At 36.1% G+C, this 25,638-nt stretch overlaps 1 protein-coding gene across 1 annotated transcript in view; it reads left to right on the top strand.

The window, feature by feature from the left end:
• LOC149770838 (uncharacterized) overlaps nucleotides 1–25,638 on the top strand; it is an 87,816-nt gene that overhangs the window by 18,197 nt on the left and 43,981 nt on the right. The window contains exons 3-5 of the mRNA XM_089949056.1: nucleotides 12,472–13,965; nucleotides 19,142–19,290; nucleotides 20,739–20,972. Coding sequence (XP_089805182.1) covers nucleotides 12,472–13,965; nucleotides 19,142–19,290; nucleotides 20,739–20,972 — 1,877 coding nt within the window. The remainder of the gene's footprint in view (nucleotides 1–12,471; nucleotides 13,966–19,141; nucleotides 19,291–20,738; nucleotides 20,973–25,638) is intronic.

Genomic DNA, 25,638 nt, shown 5'->3' with positions numbered 1-25,638 from the left:
CAGCGAACACACGTCCAAGTATTTGATTTCTTCTCCTTTCTCTTCGTCGGCTTGGTACAGCAAACAGGTGGCATTGGTCCTTCCTCCGTACAAACTATCCCTCGGGTTCAGCGGGTCCATGAACTGGTAACTTTCCACGAGACGTTTAAACTCGGGATCGGTTTTCATACGGTGATCGTACTCGTGTTCCCACATTTCCACCACTTGGTATCCTTCCTGTTCTAACTTTAGGCGTCGCTGACAAGTGTCCTGGTACAAGTCTTCCATGGTTCGTTGCAAAAACTGATTTTTAGTACCACGGTCAGGGTAACAGACGGGACATCCGTGAAATAAGCAACCGTTAAACTCGTACACGATCTTGGGGTTTTCTAAGTCCCAGCCATCGACCGAATATGTTCCGATGGTCTTTTCGCCCCCTCCGTTGCGGGCATGCTGAATCCACTTGTCTTCCTTGTCGCACAAGTAATGTAACCAACGTAGGGCTTTGACCGAGTACTGACGTTTGACAAAGTGGGTCGTTTGAGGACTGATGACAGCCACGGTGTTTTCAGGCATGAATCGTTGTCGATACACTAAGGAACACGCTTTGGCAATGGTGCAAGCTTCTTTCAAAGGATCGACCCCTCCGTGTTCCATGAACAGTTCTCGAAATTTTCCACAGCAACGCCGTAAAATGTCCACGTCGGAACGACAATACTTTAGCATTTCTTCCTGAAAGTCGAAAGGGTCCGAAGCGTGAGCCTGGTACCAAGCGTAGAAAGCTTCTCGTTGTTCGGTACGCATGTTGTCGGGGTCGTAATAGTGAGCCTCAGGTAAATGGGGTAGAACGGCGTGTTGATTGGCTTCCGTATTGAAAAAGTGTGGAAAGTACCCTTTAGCCATTTCTGTCATTCCAAACGTTTTAGGCATTCGACTCAAAGGCATGGCCAAATAGCTCATCGAATCTTTAAACTGTACTTGTCCCACTTGCATGAAAATGATTTTGGCTCCGTTCAAAGTCACTTTAGGACGCTCGGTGCCTTGTTCCGTATAGTACCTCAAAAGAAACTGTCCATCGTATCCGGAGAAATTGTGAGCCATCACCGTGGCATGACGATGACAATCTCCGTAACGTTCGATGTCCTCTTGGCTCCACGTCTTGTCGATGGGGTCTAAGACCCATCGAGCAAAATCGGCTAACGTGTTCGGTCCCCGAAAGATTTTTTCACGTCCTCCAGGAATCTTGCTGCAGTGAGGGCAATGACTGAAGATAGGTTCTTGAATGCACTTCTCGCACGCTCGATGAGCCACGCAAAAATTAGGAATGTGAATGCCGGTCTCTTGCATGCATTCGAAATCGAAAAAGATGAAATTGCCTTTCTTCTTGTGACCGTCCTCTTTCTCTGGTGAGGGTTGGTATTTTTGCACGTAGCATTGGTGTTCCAAGTCCACGATGTGGTGACAAATGTGACATTTTTTCTTTCCTCGACATACGTGTGCCTTGGCATTATTGGTAAGTATGCCTTGTCCACACGTAGGGCACAATCTCAGGAGTTGACAAGCGCATTTCTTCTGTGAACCTTGCGTCTTCAAATGTTGTTGGTAACAGGTAGGGCTGACAAACGTGCGCAGACAAGTGGAACAAGGCACTGGTTCTTCGCTCAGACAGGGTGGAGAGGCCAAACATCCTGAGCATTTCCATCCACAATGTTTGTGTTGCTCTCGATTATTATAACCATAGTCACATTTCTCACAATAATAAACATATCTCAGGAATCCAGTGATACTGGTAATGGTATCGAAATGGTCATCGTGATGATAAAGGTGAATGTATTTTCCGTCCTTAAAATCTTGGCCTCGAAACAATAGAGGCCCGCGCATTTCTTGAGGGTGCACTTTCAAGGTGTATCGTGGAGCTAGGACATCTTGCAATTTTTGCATCTCGGGAATGCCACAAGGTGTGTCTTTGGGCAGTCCGGCTTGTTGTAACAGGAGTTCTGCTTCGTTTCGTTGTTTGGCTCGGTCGGAACGTTGAATAGTGTTCCAGGTTCTTTTCCATTCTACCGTGTCGTTCTTGTTGGCATAGGTTCGTCCCACCACGATGGCACGGGCTAAACACATCTGGTCATGAGGGTTGTTAATTCGGACGAGACTCGTTTTGGTGTTGCGAAGGTCGTCCACCAATAACATCTTTTTGCGTCCAGTCCCTTGAGGAGGAGAGACGTGGGTCATGTCCAGTGTGGCTTTACCATCATTGATGTCAAACTGATCATTAGATTGTTGTACGTGTTGAATCTTGTCCATGACTTTGGAAGCAGTTAATTCTGCAGGGGTGCTAAACTCGATCCAAACAGGGGATTTCAAACCATCGTGTTGTATGGAAAGTCTCAAGCGATCGTCTTCTTTGGGTTGACATTGTCGCTTGAGTGCAGTGAGCAAAGAATCCCACACCTCGGTGATGAACCCTTCTGCTTTCTCTAACGGCACTTCAGCCTTGAAATCTTTAAACTTCACCGTGTATTTGTAAGCCGTGGTTCTAAATTTTCTAGAGGAGCGCTTTTCCGTCTCTCGAATGGAATAGTAATTTTCAGGGTTAACTAAGGGTGATGAACTTGGTTTAGAGGGTTCGGATTCTGGTTCACTCATGTCCTCTTCAAAATCACTGGCATGAATTTGTGCCAAGATCTCAGCCCTGGTACGAGGCGATAGATCACGTTTCTGCCTCTTACTTTCTTCTTCTTTCTTCTCGAATGAATGGGATCGTTTCATCTTGAAAGCAAAAAGTCAAATGACTCAAGTTCAAACACCATAAACTACTTTATAGTCATAGCAGACCAGCGTATATAAAAGGGTGTGTGTCTTGTCCTTTCACTATTCATTTCACTCTCGAGCCGAGCACAACGATGGAAGAGACTGACCAGATGGAACGTTTCGTCAGAGCTTTGCGAGGGGTCATTAGAAAATTCTCTTCAGACCAGCCTACGGACTACTCTCCTTCCTTTAGAGATAAAAGTCAAGATACTTGCTATATCTGTCAGAAGAAAGGGCATTGGTCTTCAGAGTGTCCAGACCGTCAAAAAAGAAAAAAAACAGGGGATAAAAGAGACAAAAGTCAAGATACCTGTTATTATTGTAAAGAAAAAGGACATTGGTCTCCAGATTGCCCAAAAAAGAAACAAGAGGAGTCAGAAGAAGAGAGGAATTCTTCAGAAGAAGAGAGGGATTCTTCAGAGGAAGAGAGGGATTCTTCTGAGGAAGAAAGAAGACAGGTGAAGAAAAAGAAACAGGAGAAAAAAAGAAGAAGGGAAGAAAGCGAGGAGGAAGAAGAGGAAAAGAGTGTGACGGTGAAGAAATTCAAAAAACAGAGAGACTAAACAAGGAGAAAAGAAGAAATTAATGAACTTTTTATTAAAGTGTTGTGTTATAAATTGTGAATTGGATTGTAAAAAATGGAGAAAAGAATAAATGAATGATATAAGGTAAGTGTCTTTGAGTTGTGATTTTAAAATAAGAAGCTACACTCACGCACTCATACACAGACACGTATTAAAAGGGTAACATGGGTGAGTTTTTTTTGAGTTATTGGCAAATTGAAATTGTATTTCTTTTCGAGAAATGTGGGTGGCCCTGAAAAGGGCCTTTTTTCTTCATGGTGTAGGGGTGAGTTTAAGCAATCAATTTTAACTGCCTTAAGCCTTTGCCACGGCCAAGGCCTACTTCTGGACTGCGTAATGTTGATGATAATGATTGGGTTGAAATCACTAAGGGTGGTACGGTAGGCTTAGTCACAGGGTTGACATGTTTGGCTCGGGAAGGTCGTATTCTCTTCGGTCGTGATAAAGAAGTCTGATACATTTGTTTCAGACTTCTTAACTCCGCTAAAATGTCCAACAGTACCGTGACCGTTTGATTTTCACCCTCTTGTTTCTTTGCTGCTACTTCTTCTTGCTGTTGTTGCTGTTGTTTTTTTCTTACCTCTTCTTCTTGTTGCTGTTGCTGTAGGAGAAAAGTCTGTTCCGCTTCCTTTTGTCGTTGTATAAATTTCTCCAATTCTTCTTTCTGTCTCTGTCTAAAATTCTCCACTTGCGGTAATGAAGAAAGTAACGAAGGTTCCGGAACAAATTCTTGCGAGGAGAGAAAATCCACAAAATCCCAATTCACCTCTTCTGAAAGTAAGTCCGGGTTCCCTTGGGCAGTCTCCCCTGCTGGTGCACCCCACTGGATCGTTTTCTGAGTTTCCGTCATGTTGAATCACTGTCGCATAGATTGACTGCACACAAGCGCTAGCGAATCTATATTGACTACGTGACGTCACAGACTGCTCTCTTCGGATTGGATGCGAGCTGACTGAATTCTGTAACGCGTGTTCGGATTGGTAAATGAACTCAATCCGTTTCAATCCTTCCTCCGCCTATAAATAAGTGCCGTTCAATGCATTGATTCACCTGTTCTCGTCGCTTCAAGATGTGGACTACAGTTGAGTCATCCACCCTTGTGTCTTCCATGATGTTTCGGACAGACTTGCTCATGTATGTCTGATCGAAGTGGACCGTTGTCCACAGGACAAACACCAGCCTGTGGATACGTAGGATCTACGTCGAAAGACAAGGATGCCTGAAAAGAGTGCTGATGTACGGACCAACAGTAAGACGCAGCCTAAGGACAAGAAGAAGACCAATGCGGTGCCATTTATGTTAATGAATACATTAACATAAAACCCAAAGGCCCTTTTCAGGGCCAGCCATATTTCTCGAAAAGAGATAGCCTTTGAATTGCCTACCCCTTTTTTAAAAAAAATTTTTTATTTTTTTTTATTTTTTAAAAAAAATCCTATATTCAATTTCCCTTGACGCTAGATTGACCCACGATTTATTCCCATGTTAAATTCCCCTTGTACGTAGAGTGACCCACGATTTATTCCCATGTTAAATTCCCCTTGTACGTAGAGTGACCCACGATTTTTCGCCATGTTAAATTTCCATTGTACGTAGAGTGACCCAGGGGTGTTTTGAGTGGAATTTCCATTGTACGTAGGGTGCCCCACTTCACTACTAGCATCGAATACTTGAATATGAATTAAAATAAATATATTTGATAAACAATAGTCTGTAAAATGACTTAATAAATACGTAATTGGTTTAAAACAATATACGAGTATGAGCTGTAATGAATAAAATAGAATCTCCAATATACAACTCCTATTCTATTAAACAAAGAAAAGAAAAAAAGAAAACTTTGCGCTGCTAAGCTTATAATTCACAACTGTATGCAACATTTTTCCCCGATATTATTCAAAATGTTAAAATAAATAATGAATTTTCATACCTTAATCTGTGCGCTCTAAATATCCAGGTTTTAGCTCCTGTCCATAGTACTTGTACGTGTGACTGCCAAAGTTTTGCATCGCATATGGTCTTTTTATGCAGACACTTTTGCAGGTATTCTGAAGTGCATGAACTTCTCACCTGGTGATAACTATTATTCTCCTAGCACGGTCATACTGCTTGCACGAGTTTTTACTCTACTGTTAACTTTGTATAATGCCTTTTACCACAGTCGACTTTAGAAAATAATTTTTCAGGCATTTATGATATTGAAAATATAAACTTATTTAATGCATAAATAAAACAAGTGAATAATTTTAAGTCAGTTAGTGACACACATTCCTCCTAGGGAAGAAAATTTACCAGAATTTTCTGGAAATACACAATGTCAGCATTACTACCAAACAAACTTATAAATCATTCTCTGTTATTTACTTATCATCTTAAATGATGAGCCTATTTATTTTTAAAGAAAACTAACTCAGTGCTTATCCAGTTGGCTAAAATAATCTGCATCCTTGTTTTTTCTACCTTGAATTCTCATTCTGAAAGGTTGGATTACTAATAATAATCTCATAAATATGGAACCTGCCATTTTTGACTTATTCATATAAACACATGGCTGGTGGTCTGTTACCATCATAAAATTGATTCCAGACAAGTACATGTAGAATTCTGAAACACTCCATACCACTGCTAGAGACTCCTTTTCAATGATGCAATACTTTCCTTTCACAAGGTAATAGTTTTATGTTGGCATAGGCAACAGGAAAGTTTTCATTTGCATGTACATGCAACAATACTGCACTTACACCGATGCCAGAAGCATATACCCTTAAAATAAATGGCTTTTCCAGATCCAGCAGTCTTAAAATTGGATAAACTGTCAGACTAGTTTTCAACGCCTCGAAAGCTCTTTTTCGGCTTTCCTCCAAAACAACTTTATTCAGTTGACCCTTCTTGGTCAAGTCAGTGAGCTGTACGGCAATAGCAGCAATATTAGAGATATATTTTCTATAGAAACCCATTGAACCTAGAAAAGATTGCACCTACGTTTTGGTCTCAGGACGTTTTTCTTCTTGTATCTAATGCACCTTACTAGGCAATGGAGATAACGTCTGAGACTCTTCTATTATAAGCCCTAAACATCATAGTCTGCGATGTCCTACATTACATTTTGAAATACGTTAAAGAAGCAACAGAAAGAAATATACTAAGAAGATATGACTAAGCTAAAGACTAAAATGAGATGATTTTTACATGAATGGAGATGTACCTTGGTCTCATATCAGCCCCATATTAACTGAAGAGTAATTTCAATGAAGTGATACGAAAGTTACAAGGAAGACTCATCAGATGTCCATGTGGATCAAATTAAAAGGAGTAAAAATGAAAGGTCTCAATAAGAACTTAAAATACTAGCACATAATAATGGTTCAGTGAGATTTTACTTGGTCGATAAGAAAACTTTACAAGTATTAAGGAAACATATGAGTTGTTCAGTAGTTGTATTGACTGTATTAGAATCATAGCAACACTCCAAGCATATATTTTCATATAGTGGTTGGTTTCAGTAGATTTAGAAAGATTCTCAGCTGCAATCATACCATGCCATCTACTTGATGGGTGTACATCTTTGTGTCTCCTTTCATCTGGTGTTGATAGCTTTCTTTGAACATCCACCATCTTATACATTTAGATAGATTATTAATACTGCAATCACTTTTCTTTCACAAAATGCAATCTGCTAGAATGGCTTTCAGAATAAATTAACTTTGTCATGCTTGTTTCAGCTACTTAATACTCGTGCATCATTAGGTTCTTCTCTCCTGTTGAACCCATACCAATGCAAAAACTACTACAAAATGCAAATCAGCTCTCATAGTACATTTTTATACAGAATGAGTTACATCCTTTTAAAATTGTTTTTATGAAATATGAAAATGATATCTGAATATATTTGTCATTTAATGCAGGTAGATATTGAAGCCTTTTTAATAATTTATGGCCGACGTAATATGGGCAACAAATTGAATAATTGCTGAATTCAAAATAAACAATTGCCATTAAAATGAATATTGACTACATTGCATCTATGTCTCGCATTCACTTTCTTTCATTGTCCCCTCCCATCACTTGCTGAATAGACTGTATTTTATAGCATTTTGATCCTTCTCGTTTTATACCACAATACCCAGATGGTTTCTAGAGAGACACATACATGATTCTAAACCTTTAAAAACACTGCATCTAAGGGGCTCAGCTGAATTTCTCTTACCTCCATTTTATGGATTCCAAAAGAAATCTCTTAGTGAAGTTTATTTTAATTTTCAAGAGAAGACAGAGCAACCACTTTGCAGAAATGTGTTTTGCTCGTTTAAATCCTTGCTAATTTAGTTTTTAATATTAAAAGTAAAAATAAATAAGGGTATTATTATTTTGACATAGAATTCAGTTTACACTGCAAACAAACATTCAAGCACAGTTGATTTTCTTTTCTACTGGAAATGCGCAAGAAGTTATGATCATGAAACACTCATTGATTCCTTAGATAGTTTTTCAGATAATGCACAACTGTGAAAATGTCAGTTTGCACATCTGTTATATTAATTTTGTTTTGTTTGTATTCAATTTTCTTGTGATGGGGATGGATAACTATACTAGAATAAAGGTATGTATTCCATCATGTGAATTAAAATTCTCTATCAATTGGATTAGGGTCACACTCGATGAAGTCATTCTATGCCAATAGCATTAGGCAACACTAGACGAAGTCACTTCACACCAATAGCGTTAGGGAACATACTATATGAAGTCATTCTATATCAATAGCACTAGCCAAAACTCAGTGAAGTCATTATATGCCAATAGCATAAGTCAACACTCGATGAAGTCACTCCACGCCAATAGCATTAGGGAACACACTCGATAAAGACATACAATGTCATTAGCATTAGGCAACACTTGATGAAGTCACTCTATACCAATAGGATATAAGGCAGCACTCGATGAAGTCACTCCACACCAATGGAATGAGGGTCACACTCGATGAAGTCATTCAATGTCATTAGCATTAGGCAACACTCGATAAAATCACTCCACACCAATAGCATTAGGGAACACGATGAAGTGATTATATGTCAGTAGTATTTGGAAACATTCGATGAAGTCACTCCACACCAATAGCATTACGTTCTCACTCGATGAAGTCATTATATGTCAGTAGCATCAGGCAACACTCGATGAAGTCACTCTATATCAATAGCATTAGACATCACTCGATGAAGTGACTCCACACCAACAGCATTAGGGAACACACTCGATGAAGTCATTATATTCTAATAACATAAGACAGCATACGATGAATTCACTCCACACCAATATCGTTAGGGACACCCTCGATGAAGTCATTCAATATCAATGGCATTAGGCAACACTCGATGAAGTCATTCTATATCAATGACATTAGACATCACTGGATGAAGTGACTCCACACCAATAGCATTAGGGAACACACTCAGTGAAGTCATGATATGCCAATAGCATTAGGGCCACACTCAATGGACTCAACAGCGCGCTATAGCAATAACGTATGTTCATCTGTTCATCTGTGTGGCTCTCTGACTGTCCGATATTTAGTTTGTATAGTTTTATTTGAATCTGTTGTCTAAAAGTTAATACAGTATACATACATAATAACTATTTTACAAATCTTGTTATCACTATTCGTCATGACTGGAATGTAAAACAATGGTTTGTATGAGAAGTCATCATATCTCGGCTAGTTGGTCACATATCAAAATTATACCAATCTGACATCCACCATGGCTGACATCTAGAGAAAGGGTGTTATTATTATTTCTAAATGGAAAGTCATATCAGCACCATAATATGTCTTATGATGTCTAGTTGCTGTCAATAAAATTATGCAGATCTGTTTTATGATATGGTTAGCTTGGTGGCCAACGTAGCACTCTTATCTCTTCTCCTTTATAATGGAGGATCATATTGATATGGGGTTTTCGTTAAAAGACTTCTTTTCGTGTTGGTCCTAAATGAAAATGGTGCCTATCTTAATCCAGCATGACCACCATAATAAAGGCCATCCTGAATATATACTTACTGCACAAGAATATCAGAGATGGCTTCAATATTCGCATATTAAAATAGGAAAAAAGGTCAATTTATATTGGACACCATGTAATTTTGTTAATAATAATGGGAAACGTTTTCTGTCAAAATTTGACTTTATGATATTTTACGTTAATTATTTTATAGTAAAGCTTTTGATTTATCTGGTAGGTCAAAATTTTAAGATGTCTTTTCTTGTTACTTTAGGGCCAACATTTTGACTGTTTTCAGGGCACGCAGTAAATATTGCAGGGGTATTTATTGTTTATTATATCTGTATGTCTTTCTTTCTCCTTCATTTGTTCCTTGGTTTAGTTTTTCTCATGTTAGCTGCTTTTTAAAGACTATAATTATACCATATTTTAATTTAGTGTTGGGATACAGTCTGATCTGTATATCAAACAGCTTTGAGTGTGCAGTCATGTGATTTTGTCTATGTATCCATACTAGATCATCACATCAAAAGTAGATCACCATAGCCTATATATCAGGCATCCATCACTTGGAACTTTGCTGCTCCGTCATTGTCTAACGAAATTCAACTTGTATGGTTATGTACCTATGCGTGGACGCTTTGTGGTCTGTATGACAAGATCATTCCAAAACGCATATGACTGGAAGTTATAGTTGATCATTCAATAATTATTTACATATTTGGTTGGGATCAGTGTGCATGCATATGCATGTTCATTGATCTTTTGTTGAGTACAAATCAGGTAAATGTCAGTTAGAGAGTGCTATTTATATATATTGTGATTGTGCCATGAAATATCGGATACGCTGTCAGCAGGGATTTATGACGTTAAAACTTTGTATGAAATAAAAATTAAAAGTAAATGCTTAGCAAGATAGTCTTTACAAAGACAGTTTTTGTTAACTTTGGCCATAAAAGACTGTAGAAACATGGTCTTGATATTGTTGTTGTCGTAAATCATCGAACTATGTTTTAAATAAGGCCCGGAAAGAAACACATTTCTGCAGTTGGGGCTTAAGCCCACAAACCCTGGACCCAAGTTGACTTGCATTAATGGTCCACTGTCATTTCATCAGTCATGCCCTTGAGCCAACATATGGTATTCCAACCAGTAATCAAAAGTAAATGCTAATTAAAGTATAACTGTTGGTAACTTTCAGTACATTGTTAGACTTGTAGAGCAAGCAATGTTCCCCTGTGCCTTTCATAAACTCAACAATTCCAGATCAGAATCATAGAAGTAGAAAGGTCATATGTCCAATATTTGCTGAGCTAAGAAAACGATCTACGTGACATTTATACCACAATTACAGATGATACTTTTTTTCTTCACTGTGCAACTATTCCATTTGTAGGCAGTCATAAATGCCAGGTAAACTGTCATTATCCTGGAGTATCAACTAATTGTGAGATTAAGATTTACATATTCCATGAAAAAATGCATGAATGAGTATTATATATTGTACAAAAGAAATAACATTAAAATATACCAAAGGGATGCACAAATATTTGTATGCATAAAATAGTAACTTCCAACATGAAACATACCGACGGAATGACTGACAAATTCTCAGGCTCCACCAACATGTCACAAAGCCATCAGGCAACATTCCAGTGGATCAGTTACCACTCTCAAGGTTGATTCTGTTCGATTAATGTTGTCGTGCTTATTGGACTATATAATGGCATAGTGAAACGATGGACTATATAATAGCATATATAAATGATGGACTATATAATAGCATAGTGAAATGATGGACTGTATAATAGCATAGTGAAATGATTGGACTATATATATATGTATATATCATAGTGAAATGATTGGACTATATAATACCATAGTGAAATGATGGACTATTTAATAGCATAGTGAAATGATGGACTATATAATAGCATAGTGAAATGATGGACTATATACCTACCCGACCTCACCCATGTGTATACACCAGCAAGATACTTACGCTCCTCGTCTGACAATCATATATTCATTATTCCAAGTATGAAAACAAAGTCATATGGACAGCATTCTTTTGCATACCAGGGCCCAACAAGGTGGAACGAATTGCCCACTGAACTTAAACACACAGACACAGTGATCACATTCAAGAGGGCTCTAATGTTGTAAAGCGCTTACATCTTCTAGAGATTAGATGCTATACAAAGTCCTCATTATTATTATTATTATTATTATTGTTATTATTATTATTATTATTATTATTATTATTATTATTATTATTATATCATAGTGAAATAATTGGACTCTATAATAGCATAGTGAAATGATTGGACTATATAATATCATAGTGAAACGATTAGACTATATAATAGCATAGTGAAATGATGGATTCATTTGAAAGATAATGATTGGACTATATAATAGCATAGTGAAATGATTTACTCTTTTGAAAGAGAATTATTGGACTATATAATAGCATAGTGAAATGATGGATTCATTTGAAAGATAATGATTGGACTATATAATAGCATAGTGAAATGATTTACTCTTTTGAAAGAGAATTATTGGACTATATAATAGCATAGTGAACTGATGGATTTATTTGAAAGAAAATAATAAAAATGCCTTGCAGATTAGTAGGCATGGTTACATCTGATTGGCAATTTGTTATTTAAGAAGAGTATCTCTAATGACACATGTTACCCTAGCTACAATGAAAGCCATATTATTACATAAGCATGCCATATGTATATATATATTAAAATATTTTTTTGTGTAGTTTGTTGCTACATAATCAGACTAGACCATAAGATGCATGATATAAATCTTAATATTTAAATAAATTTACCAGGGATTGAACTTATATTTTCAAGTGTGTTCATAAGAATTGCACTTATTATAAAGAAATAAATGCAATGGGGAAATTACTTTTATAAGAAATTTCCTTGACCCTCTTGATTCCAATATCAATAGAATTTTACCTTGCACTAGAAAAACGTTCATTTTCAGGTATGATTAATTTTGTCTCCTCTAATTATAATTACATTGCCTGTCACAATTTGAAAGCAATTATGGTAAAAACTGTTTACAAGCTCTTCTTCTTACAGAGGAATTTTCCAAGTTAGACTATGAAGCAGATGATGCAGTGGGCAAGTTGAAGTTGCCAGACCCAGTTGAGTTGAAAGATCTGAACCCTCATATCCTCAAGTTTCTTGTGAAAAATAAAAAACACAGGCAGATGTTTGAAAAGAATTTGTCCGATATATATGGTGTTGCTAAATGGCCTTTCTCTTTAACGGACTGTGTCATAATTGAGTGCGCTGTAAAGGTGGAGGACAAAAATGCTAGCTCACTTCTGAAAGACTGGAGTATAAGGGTTGTGGACAAGGTAAAGAATTTTGCAGCTGGTATTGAGGTAGCTGAGTTTAACATTATAATGATAGCATGGCCTAGAGTGTTAAAGGAACTGCGAGCATCTCGTGTTGACAATCCTGAAGATGTGGTGGTGAATATAGAGCAAGATCAGTGTAGCATTATATTGACTGGTGCAAGAGGTAGTATGGAAAAGCTAAAGAATAGAGTCTTTTACATGATTGATATGGTCATAACTCAAATAAAGTGTAAGGAGCAGAAGGTTAAAGAAATAAAACAAATGCAGACATATGAAATTAATTTGCTAATAGAATTCCATTTTAAGCAAGAAATAAAAAAGCTGTATCCTGGTTTACAATTTGATCTGAACCTGAAAGAGAAGAATGTAATATTGGTTGGTCAGGCTGATATTGTACAGAAAGCAGTTGTACAAATGCATGCAAAGCTTCAGAGTTTTGCAAGCAGGAGTATGCATATGTGTAAAGCAGCTAAGGATTTACTATTTGCCAAAGAAGTTACAGACTACATCAAGCAGAAGATGAAATCTCAAAAGGTCATTGGATTTTGGGATGTAGATTGTAAAGACAAGGTTCGAATGTTTGCATGGAATGAGGGAGAGGTAGAAAAGGCAATCCAAATTGTCAGGGAATGCCTTGTTGAGAAGGAAATATTACTAGACGATATGATGGCACAGACTGTTAAAGGGCAACAGTGGTTGCAGCTGGCTGAGATGATACAAGAAGAACACAAACAAAAGGTTGCCATAGAAACCAGCATGAAGAGCATCTTGGTTGTTGCTACGGATGACATATTTCAAGATGTATTTAATAAAATCAAAGACTACCTTGAGGAACATTCTGTCAAAGAGTTTGTTTCGGCATTAAATCTAGTGAAGATGAAGTTTATCAAAAGATTCAAAATGGAAGACATAAAAGCTTTGCAGAAAAAATGTGAGAGTTCACATGTGAAGCTTTTTATTATTGATTATGGAGACAAGCAAAACATCAAGATAATTAGCACAAATGATGGATGCAAAGCACTTCAAACTGCATTGGCAGAAATGGCAAAAAATGTCATTACTAAGGAACATGCAATGGTCAGCAGAGTTGGACTTAAAGAACTCTTCCTGTGTTCTAGAGGGAAAGAAGAACTCAGTTTAATCGAGGGCAGGTGGAAATGTTTGATTGAGATGAAAGATTCAAGCACATCATTTAGCTTGCAACTAGAAGGTACCTATCTTCAATTTATTGTTTGTTTTTTTGTTAATAATTTTTGATGTTTCTTACAGTTTTGCCATGGATGGTTTCATATATCCATAATGCCAAAAGTTCTAGGCTGATAACTTATGAATCCACTTATAGCATGAAGGCAGGCTTGAATACCCTTCACCAGATTTGTTCAAATGATACCACACATCATTCAAATATAGAACTATAAACCCAAATACTAAAAGTATATCAAGGGCAAATGCATTGTCTGTAATACGACTCTATGTTGCAAATTGTATTGATTTAATATTGTGGTTTTAAGACTGGTTAAGAATCCAGTAGAAAGATGTGTCAAGGGTATATCTCAACTTGAAGAACTTGTGAACTGTGGAGTCGATAAACATTGACTTTGGTGTAGGCAAGGGTAAGAGATAGCCATGGAAGCTTTAATTTCCACTGTCTTACAGATGTACAAATCTAATAGATTTAATATTTATAGAGGTTAGATCTGAAGAGGTAAATTAAAGTCAATAATTGCTGAAAGCCTTTGAAAACTGGTTGTTGACATGCAGGACACAGATTTGTTCATTACATTTTTAATTGACAGGATCTAAGCCCATCACGTTTGTCCTGATAAATTCCTCAACATAGCTACTTTAAATGTCAGTTTGTAGCACAAGACTTCTTACAACATATTTTGTTTGTACTACTAAAACGGTTGTCACACAGCAAATGCTTTGGCCTGGATAATTACATATTGATTCATACTGAGAAATGAACAAGAAAGAAAGAGAAAAGGTGAAACATGATGTGCTTAGGAGTATCATGTTTGAATTTAAAAATCAATTAGGATGATCCTACATACAGATGTTACTGTGACATCAGCAACTTTCATGCATTGTATGAAGCTGTTGTGTTATCGTGCACAAGGACTAATAACGTTTCCTCACTGTTGCAACCAGTAGACATTGCCCAAGAGTTTCACTTACTGGTATATTGCTAAAAAGTATGAATTCCTATTACAAAATTTGCAACTTTAATGTTGCTGGTGCACATCAACCACTGTTTTCAAAGATCAAATGAACAAAATATTAAACATCTATTTTCTTTTTAAAGTTAGGTAAATATGAATCTAATGGTTGCCTTTTTATGATGAAAAAATGGAATTCACACTCGCCTTAGTGCAATAAGCATGTTCATGAGTTATAAGGGTATTTTGAATTGTGGGAGTAGTGTAATGTATTCTATGGGTTAAATTGTCTTTCAGATGTTTTGTTAATGAGATACACACACACACATACATACATACATACATACATACATACCTGAGTGGACGATTCATGAGCTCTTGCCAGACATTTATTTAGAACAGTTTTGGTCAATGCCACATACTTCACAGACACCCCAGCATCTTATCACTAATGGGTAACATACATTTTTGTAATTAAGATAAATAATGTTAAGTCAGTGAAGAATTAAACTGCAAGTTGGAAAATAAACTCAGGAAAACATGTGACTGAATAAACGACTGGTTGCAGGGGAAAAAACTTTGATTAACTTAGTTATCATTTTTATTAAGTTTCAGAAGAATTTGTCAATGGTCACCAATGGCGACTACAGATATGCTTCACAAGTTACAGTCATACAGTTCCTTATATGTTTTAACATCACTGATACACGACTTCCACTATGACAATTGCATTTTGAAAGTAATTAGTTTGGCCTTAGACCGATAGGAACATAATAGCTATTTACCCTCATTAAATTTCTGAAGCAGTCTTAGTGCTGTGATTTATTTGACGCATTTGTATATTTGAGGGAATCCCCACAACATATCACGTTGAAGCGTAAAGATCATTGCAGGCATTGTTATTCACCTGTTATAATGTGGCATGGTTTAAATTGTCCATTATTCTATGTGCTACTAAATTTGTTTCCACATGGTAACTCATGTTCTCTACCAATTCTACAGTTGCCAAACTTTGTGGAGACTAGAACTTGTGCAAGAAAGAATCATATCAAGTCAGGAGTCAAAAGGTTAAAGGTCAAAGTCACTGTGACTGAAAGAAGAACAGTGGTTTATGCACAATAACATTAGACCTGGACTAAGGTGGTGGATAGCTTGCACTTAGAATAAGGATGAGAAATCGTAACTTAAGGGTAAAAACACCGGAGTTTGAGGTCACTGTGAATGAAAAATGGTTTTTACCGAATAGCATAAGTTTTACATCACAGCCCTAGATCAGGTTTTAGAGATTGCTTGTGCTTGGGGTAAGGAAGAAACCTTTTGATAGTTTGGGTTCAAAGGGTCAAAGTCAGGCTCACAGTGCCTGAAGGAAGAAAAATGGGATTTACATACAAAATTCAGTTCTAGGCCCTTTACTTTCATTCAGCATTACAATATTGTGAATTACATGTCTTGTATGAAAGATGTATGTTGATTTTGGGGTCAGACAGTCATAGGTGAAGGTCAAGAAAGGCTTTTACAACATAAGTTCGGTTCTAGTCCATGTACCATGATCAGTGTTTGTAGATCGCTTGTATTTAGGGCATGGAAAAGTGTTTCCATTAAAGGGTCAGAGGGTACAAAAAGATAGTCAAGCATGCTCAAAAAAAATCTGTGCAGAAGGCCTGTTGTTATAGATAAAGTTGGTCAACCAAGCTTTATGGATGACTTGCATTTAGGGTAATAAAGATAAATCTGTACATCCAGGGATCTGCACAGTAAAATTAAGTTCGAGACAGCATAACTTGACCAAAATTCCATCTCAATGAGGCCTTTTTCATCGATAATGAATACTCGACCTGGTCCTTCACATTCTGACACAACGTGGGGCAGGTATATGATGTGTCATTGATAGTACTGACACAGAGGAGTAGAAGACATGGCAAAGTGTAGCTTGTACCATTCATCAAATTGACACCGACGACTAGAAAACATGCAACAGGTATATAGTGTGCCATTCATAGCATTGACACCGACAACTAGAAAACATGCAACAGGTAGTGTGCCATTTATGGTATTGACACAGATGACTAGAAAATATGCAATAGGTATATAATGTGCCACTGATTGTAGTGACAAAGAGGACTATAAAACATGGGACAGCTATATAATGTGCAATTCATGGTATTGACACCGATGACTAGAAAACATGCAACAGGTATATAGTGTGCCATTCATGGTATTGACACCGATGACTAGAAAACATGCAACAGGTATATATTGTGCTATTCATGGTACAGACACATGTGACAGTTATTTAATGTGATATTGATGGTACTGACATAAATGACAAGAAATCATGCTATAATAAATAGTGTGCCATTCATTATAGTGACACATTTGACAAGAAATTATGTGACAGGTGTGTAGTGTGCCGTTCATTATAGTGACACAGAGGAAAAGAAACACGTGAGAGGTATATAGTGTGCCATTCATTATAGTGACAAATGTGACAAGAAATCATGTGACAGGTATGTAGTGTGCCATTCATTATAGTTACACAGATGAAAAGAAAACATGTGAGAGGTATGTAGTGTGCCATTCATTATAGTTACAAAGAGGACAAGAAAACATATCAGAGGTATATTGTGTGCCATTCATTATAGTTACACAGAGGAAAAGAACACATGTGAGAGGTATATTGTGTGCCATTCATTATAGTTACACAGAGGACAAGAAAACATGTGACAGATGTATAATGTGCCATTCATTATAGTGACACAGATACCAAGAAATTATGTGAGAGGTATATTGTGTGCCATTCAATAAACTGTTGTTAAAGCAAATACGGCTTAAATTTTGATTTTCAGGTGTGAACTAATTTGAATTGATGAATAAAATTTATATGATATATTCAGTTGAAATTAATGAAAGAGTCACAATTTTCAAACTTACTCCAGTCAGCAGAGTCGCATACATTATTACAATCTGGGTCATAGTCATGGTTCAAAATCAATATATATATCTATATATATATATATATATATATATATATATATATATATATATATATATATATATATATATATATATATATATATATATATATATATATATATATATATGATTAAGGCTTGTTATCCTTTAATTATTATTTTTGTTAATACTTTTTGTCCATTCCAACAGATTAAACAATGGAATACATGCTGTGGTTCCTTAACAGGCTGATCATTTACAGAAATCAAAGCAATTATATCATTAAGGGTTAGGGTTAGGGTTAGAGGTTAGGGTTCGGGTCAATGGGGATGTTTTCATACTGTAAATTAACATGAACTGACTCGACTGCTTTTGCCAAGAAAAAACCATAAACAATTATAATTCGTCATTTAGAAAGTAAAACACCAAAACGTTTGCAAGCAAAACTATAATGCAACTAAAACTTCTGGACCCATTTCTGACCAGCAAAGAACATGCCAGTCATATCAGTACATATTCTTCACAATGCAAGTGTATTTCACAAAATCGATTATTTTCATTACCACATACATTATCTTGCCAGAAAAATAAATTTTTTGATGTTTGAATGTTTTACATTAATGATGGGTATACATCCATGTTTCATCTTTCATGTACTTTGGAAGGCATCATATACGTTTGGAATTACCAATATGCTTAATGCCCAACAAAGTTCTTTCTGGTTTTCTTAACTTTTAGTTACTTCAGTTCTTTCTGTTTTCCTAAAATTTCAATATACTTAAAGTTCAACACATTCCTTCCTGGTTTCCTTTCTGTGAACGTATCCTAGGCTACATATAGTTAGATGAACAATTTGGAACTGAACTATTTGGGTCCTTTGGATGGAGGGGTCTCCTATTATACAATTGCTCTCATTACTTTACGTTTATTTTACAAAACTATATTTATAATAGGTTTACATTTATTAATTTGCGTAAGAGTAATTTATTTTTCCTCTTTGTTTCTAGAAAATAAATAAACCATTTGCGAGCTATACCACCCTAGGTCTTTGTCATACCTATTGTAGTATCTTAAATGCAATGAAGCTAAAACCTGTGTATGAGTTAATTAAAACATACTGTATTTGGAGTTTCCTTTATTCCCAGTATCCGATTTGGGCATTCTATGCTTGGTTCAAAATCAACCCTGTTTTACATGTTTGACATAATCAAGAATGTTGAAAACCTCACACACACACACAAAATGCATAATATTTATTAGTTTTTTCCATAATAGGGGCCAGTGGGGGCTACAGAAGTGAAGATGATGCTGATGAAAGTAATGAGCCAACTGACTGGCAACTCTCATCTGACATTTGTGGTAGCAGTATTGATGCTTGTGGGATCAAGTTTTCTTTACTGCAGGGAGAACTTGCAAAGCAGAGGGTAGGCAGTATATATATATATATATATATATATATATATATATATATATATATATATATATATATATATATATATATATATATATATATATATATAGTTATGACCCTATGGTCTTATACTAAGCAACAGAAATTCTTTATTTCCCTGGAGTACAATGTGAACATCTCTAACAAGAACTTACAGTATTGTGAATTAAATACGAAATAGTCCAAAAGCATAGAGTTCCAATTGAATTTCAGTGGTATTCCAAATCAATTCTGATACTGAATGCGTCGAAGTGCCTGTAGTCTTGAACATGCTAATTTGCCAATGGCCTGGATGGTGGTGATGTGTTAACATTATTTTGATCTATCACAATAATATAATCCAAAATGCACTTGTCGAAATTCACTATAATTCCAAATTAATGTTTAAATCCAAGATGGGACCCTGAGTGGCCGAGTGGTCTAAAGCGCTCTCCGTTACAGATCACTAACATCTCACCTCTGTGTGGGTTCAAGTATCAGATTCAGCCAATGTGGGTATGTGAGAAAGCTTGCCAGTAGCTTCACGTGGGTCGGTTGTTCTTTCTGGGGTTTTTACAGGTTTTTCCTCCATCATTAATACTGGATGCCATGTATAGCCTATTGTGTGCTGAAAAATAGCACTAAACCCTACAACAACAACAACAACAAGTCCATAAATATTATTGAGCATTTTCTTAATCCTGTGAAATAATTTGAATAGATAAATCCAACCAAATTAAAAACTGAACTCAGCAATAATAATAATTCTGCTTCAGACGTTAGGGCAAGGCAATGAATAATTCTTAAGTTGACATGATTATATACCCCTCAAGTTGCCCTAGGTTGCAATTACTTTTTTCTGGAAATACCCTGTCAACGTAATGGAAAATTTCCATTTGGGAAGTTTCCAAGGTCAGAATCAAGACTTAATCTTTAGCTCTAATTGAAGTAAGTATATTTACTGTTAATAATGATATGACTATTTAATCCACAGTCATAGAGAAATATTAGTTATGTATTATGTTATTTACAAAATAAATGCCACTGGTAAGGTACACCATTATATTGTTGACCTTAACAAAGGTCAAGTAAAAATAGAGATATACACATCATATAATCATTGAGAAAATCCAACAAACAATGCAAAATCACTATAAAGAACCACACACACACACACACACACATATATATAGGCAGTCAACATCTTGTGGTCCCCCTCGCAAATTATCTACTAATATGTTTTTTCAATATTGTAACAAACACAGAATTCATGAAAATGACAACCCATGAAAATTGTTACTCTATGAAAAATAATGAATTCACAGTATTCTGTTTGAAGATAGATATATTGGTTGATTGACAAATATATGAATAAATGAATGGATTATTTGGAATATTGTAAGATAAATAAATAACTAAATATGTTTGATGTTTTACATTTAGGTGGATGTAATTGTTAATTCAACCAATCAGAAATTAGACCTCAGCATTGGGGCAATTTCAAATAATATCCTGAATTATGGTGGTGATACTATCCAGAGAGAGTGTCTGCAACAGTATCCCAATGGAATTGATCCTGGAAAAGTTGTTGTCACAAGTGGAGGCAGCCTTAGCTGCAAGAAGGTCTATCATGGCTACTTAAAAGCATATGATCATGGCAAAGGCAAATCCTTAAAGGTAACATGTAAAACCCTAATTACACACAAATATTTAATTTTGAATGGATACTAATTAATACCAATATGTTTTTGAGTGGGTACCAGATAATGCCAATATTTCTTAGAATGGGTTTGGATAAAATTACTGGTAAAGACATTCTTTACAAACTTTGCAAACACCGATTAGCAGATAATTAAGATTCATGTCAGTATTTTATGATATGGGTTTAAAACTATAGCTTTATGTATCTATGTCAGACTTCGTCACCATACTATAAAAGGACGAAATGGAAAGTAAAAGTCACATGATACAATAATGGCTGACTTTAAGTTTGCTTTATGCAAGAATGTATCATCCACAGAAAATAGATGCTCACCGTAGCCTGTAACATGCATTTTAATTGCTATCATGTGACCATTGTTAGTTACATTATGTTATATATGATTTCTTGAAATTCATGTCCACAGTATGAGAAAAAGTGTGAAAGATTACTTTAAGCTTTGCTTTATAACCTCACAAGGTTGACATTTGTCGTTTGGGTTCAGGTTGTGGAATTATAAGCATTTCAAAGTCCTTTTTAGATTTTAATACAATTTGTACTTATTACACATTGTAGTGGAAAATTTTAGATTCAAGCTTTAGCTGTATCTATTAGGTCGAAATTTTGAGATGCTCTTCCCTGTTACATTGAGGCTAACTTCTTGATTGCATCCAGAACATGCAGTAAATATAAAACGGGCAAGCTCACCTGCCCACCCCACTGTCCTTTTTTGTCTTTCCTCTCTGTTTCCTTGGTTATCATTGTCTTTAGCTTTGCTCTACATGTACGTTAGCTGGATATTTGACGCACTTGTATTTATAGTATCTTGAACATTGGTGTGTAGATCCAGGGTGGGCATCTGAACAGTATGTCATACAGTTTTTAGTGTACAATTATGTGACCTTGTGTATCCATTACTCTTAAGTACTAGATCATCATAGCAAAACCTGGCCACAATAGCCAGCATTTATGAGTGAACAGTCATATGACTTTGACTATGTATCCACACAGCAAAGCTAGGCCACTGTAACCAGTTTTCTATGCATTGGGAATATGAGCTATTCTGTTAGTTAAGTTTCTCAAGCAATGTTACTTTTATGGTTATGTACGACTGAGTGGAACCTTTTGTGGTTTGTATGAAACGATCATTCCAAAAAGTACACCACTTTAACCTAAATTTGATCCTTTGCTGACTGTGCAGAGTAGTTGGGAACAGTGTGCTGCGCATTGTTGACTCTTAATTTACAGATGTATGTGTCAGTTTATTGATGATGGTGAGTGGAAATCAGGTAAGTTCTAATGTTAGTGCTGTATTAATATATGTATTAGTCTATTCACCTGTTTTTACTATTTTCTGAAAATTCCAATAAAAAATGCCATAATATTTGTGCCTCAAAAAACCCAGCTATGATGTCATGAAGGTTTTTGTAATATCAAACCTTTTTTAATGGAGAAAATGCTTAAAAAGTAATTCTCTAACAAGTTGGTCTCTATCAAATGTTACTGGTTTATGTTGGGGTACAGATGGTTTAAATATTCTTCTGACAGCTTTTGGTATCTTTGGCCATATGAATATGTGAAAACACATCCTACTTCTGGTTGGTGCAATGGATCATGTGGCCGTGCTTTAAATAAGGCATGGGAATAAACACAATTTTGCCTTTGTAGCTTGAACCCACAACCCCCTGATGTCAGAATTTTCCTGTATTAAACATTCACAGTAATGTTTTAGTAGTCGTCTGCTTCAGCCAGCATATATTATTCCTAATTGTGATCAGAAGTAAATATCAATTAAAATATACGTGGGCGAAAGACGTAAATCTATGTCAACTTTATCGACATGTTTAAGTTGTAGAGTAAGCATCATTTCTATGTGCCTTTTCTATGCTCCACAGTCCCAGATCAGAGCCTTAGAGTTTAAGTCTGATGAAATGTAAATGTCATTTAAAGTGCACATAACTTGATGTCAACTTTCTCTCCAGAGAGTTGAAGAGCAAGCAACCTTTGCCTGCACCTTTCCCATGTTTCACATCCTCAGACCAGAACCATAGACAATGGAAGGTACTATGTCCAATTTTTTCTCAGCTGTGATATAAAAACATATAAATGTGAAATGTTAAGAGCATTAGCCATACCTCTAATGAAGTGAGATAAACGGAGAAAATACTCACGTGGCTTTTGACAGTTACACTAAATTTACAGATGATAGTGGTTTGTTTCTTCACTTTGCAGCCATGCCATTTGTAGGAAATCACAAATCCCAGGTAAAGTTTCATTTTCCTGAACCCTCAGCTCATTAAGAGTATAAGCTCGACATTTTCCATGAAGAAAAAAAAAACCATTTAAATGTATGATAGATTTTACATAGGAAATAACACTGCAAAATACCAAAGGGATGCAGAGATATTTAACAGCTAAAAATAACCTCCAAACCATGAAGCTTAACACAGAATGGCTGACAAATTCCCAGACTCCACCTACCCATCATCAGTTCAGAGTCAAGCATTGCTCATTCAACATTCCAATGGATCAGATGTCAATGTTAAAGTCAGTTTTGTTTGATTTTTTTACACAATAATGTCTGTGATGTTAAGTTTATCAGACTATAAAATTGCCTGGTTAACTGATGGTCTGTACGTTTAACCAGTTTTACTGTAGAAGTTTTGTAACTATAGGCAGTCCTTTCATTGTTTCTCTTAAATGTTCCAATATGATATAAGAAATAGTCCTAATAACACAATAAAAACAATATCTAAAATAAATCCCTTATTTAAAAGAGAAACATTAAATGCTTTGCAGGTTAGTATGCATGGTTACATCTGATTTAGTGATTGGCACATGTTACATTAGTTACAATAAAAACCATGTTTTTTACATAAGGATGTGATACATATGCATGTTACAATGTTATTTGATTTGTTCTTAAACAGGATTTAACCCTTAACCAGCGCATTCGTTTTCATTGGTTTTGTGAGGCCATTATTAGCTAGATGATTAGTCTCAGTTGGGTCTCCTGTGTCATAATGTTTCATGTAAGACTAGATTCAAAGTTTGTTGCTAACCATGAACAAAAGCAGCTCAGGAACCATTCCACATTTTTACAGTTTTATGTAGTGTAAGTAGTGAATATGGACGATTCAGCCTCAATGGGAATTAGCATTACAGACCCCCCTGGGACTGTTTAGCCTCAATGGAAATTTAACATTAACCACCCGGGGACTGTTTAGCCTCACGGGAAATTTAACATGGGAATATGAAAATTTAACATGGACGAAAAATCGTGGAACTGTTTAGTCTCAAGGGGAATTGAACAATGGAAATTGAACATGATGGGACTGTATAGCGTCAAAGGAATTTAAACAGGGTGGGACTGTATAGCCTCAAGGGAAATTGAACATGGGATTTTTTTTTTTTTTAAAAAAAATAAAAATAAAAAAATGGGGTAGGCAATGGAAAGTCAATCTCTTTTCGAGACCTATGAGTGGCCCTGAAAAGGGCCTTTGGGTTTCTTCTTCTTCTTCTTTTATTTCCTCCACTTCTTCATACATCCCCTTATCTTTTCTAATAATCCTTTCTTCTTCTTTATATCTGACTCCGGTAACCAGTCCGGATGGCCCAACTCTCTAAACTTCGTCTGTATCTTCATCCAATTGTTGTTAAGCCTCTCAAACTCTTCCTTTTTATTTTTGTTTTCCTCATCTTTTCTTTCTTCCCTCCATCTCTCTTTAATCTTCTCTACTTCTTCCTCCATTACTTTTCTCATCAGATCTTCCCCTGTCGTCATCTTGTCCAACCCCCATTTTACATTCCTCCACTCTGTCCAGTACAATATCTTTTCATGGAAGCACCGGACTTGGATGACATGATCCAGTGCTTCCTTCAAACTTCCCACTCTGAAGTAAGGTGGGTTAATGAAGTCTCTTGACTTATTGACTTCTTCTTCTATCATCCCTGCTATGATATCTCTTGCTGTCTTTAGGCCTTGAACTTGACTGGTTACCAAGTCTTTCATATATCCATGCCTCCATTCCTCTTCTATTCTTCCTACAACATATTCTACATCCATTATCCAAAAAATAGATGTCCCTCAATAGATTAAATAAAACTGATACTTGAGTCATTTTGTATCAATTATTCCTTAGAATGGTTCCAACATCAAACTTTGTGGGTTCTTATAGTGAAAGTGCGGACGTGAAGGAAACATCCCCCAAGACATAAAATTGATATTACCTAGATCATTACTTAAAACGCGCGGACGTGAAGGAAAACATCCCCTACTTTTCTCATTTCATATGATCTACTATCCACATACGTGAAGCATCAATAAACAAACCCTTAATCTACTATTTACAGACGCAAAGCATTAAAATTAAACCCAAATCTACTATCCACACAAACCTACGTCAGCGCTTACAAACACAAACACTATAAAAAAAAGAGTCAGTGTTTATATTCACACTACTCTACATACACACACTGGCAAATCGATTGTTATTTCTTTTCTAGAGTATTGGGTAGCCCTGAAAAGGGCTGTTTTTTTGTTTGCTATGGCAATCTTTTAGTCTCTAAGAATGCGTCGTCCTCTGAGTATAGACTTTCTGACGATAGGTCTGCTTCTTCGGAAAGAGAAGAAGAACTCTTTGG

This window comes from Sinohyriopsis cumingii, unplaced genomic scaffold, assembly GCF_028554795.1.
Source record: "Sinohyriopsis cumingii isolate HCF-2022 unplaced genomic scaffold, ASM2855479v2 utg002262l, whole genome shotgun sequence".
In the NCBI taxonomy this organism is placed as follows: domain Eukaryota; kingdom Metazoa; phylum Mollusca; class Bivalvia; order Unionida; family Unionidae; genus Sinohyriopsis; species Sinohyriopsis cumingii.
The sequence above is the reverse complement of the archived record's forward strand: the minus strand, read 5'-3'. Positions and strand labels throughout refer to the sequence as shown.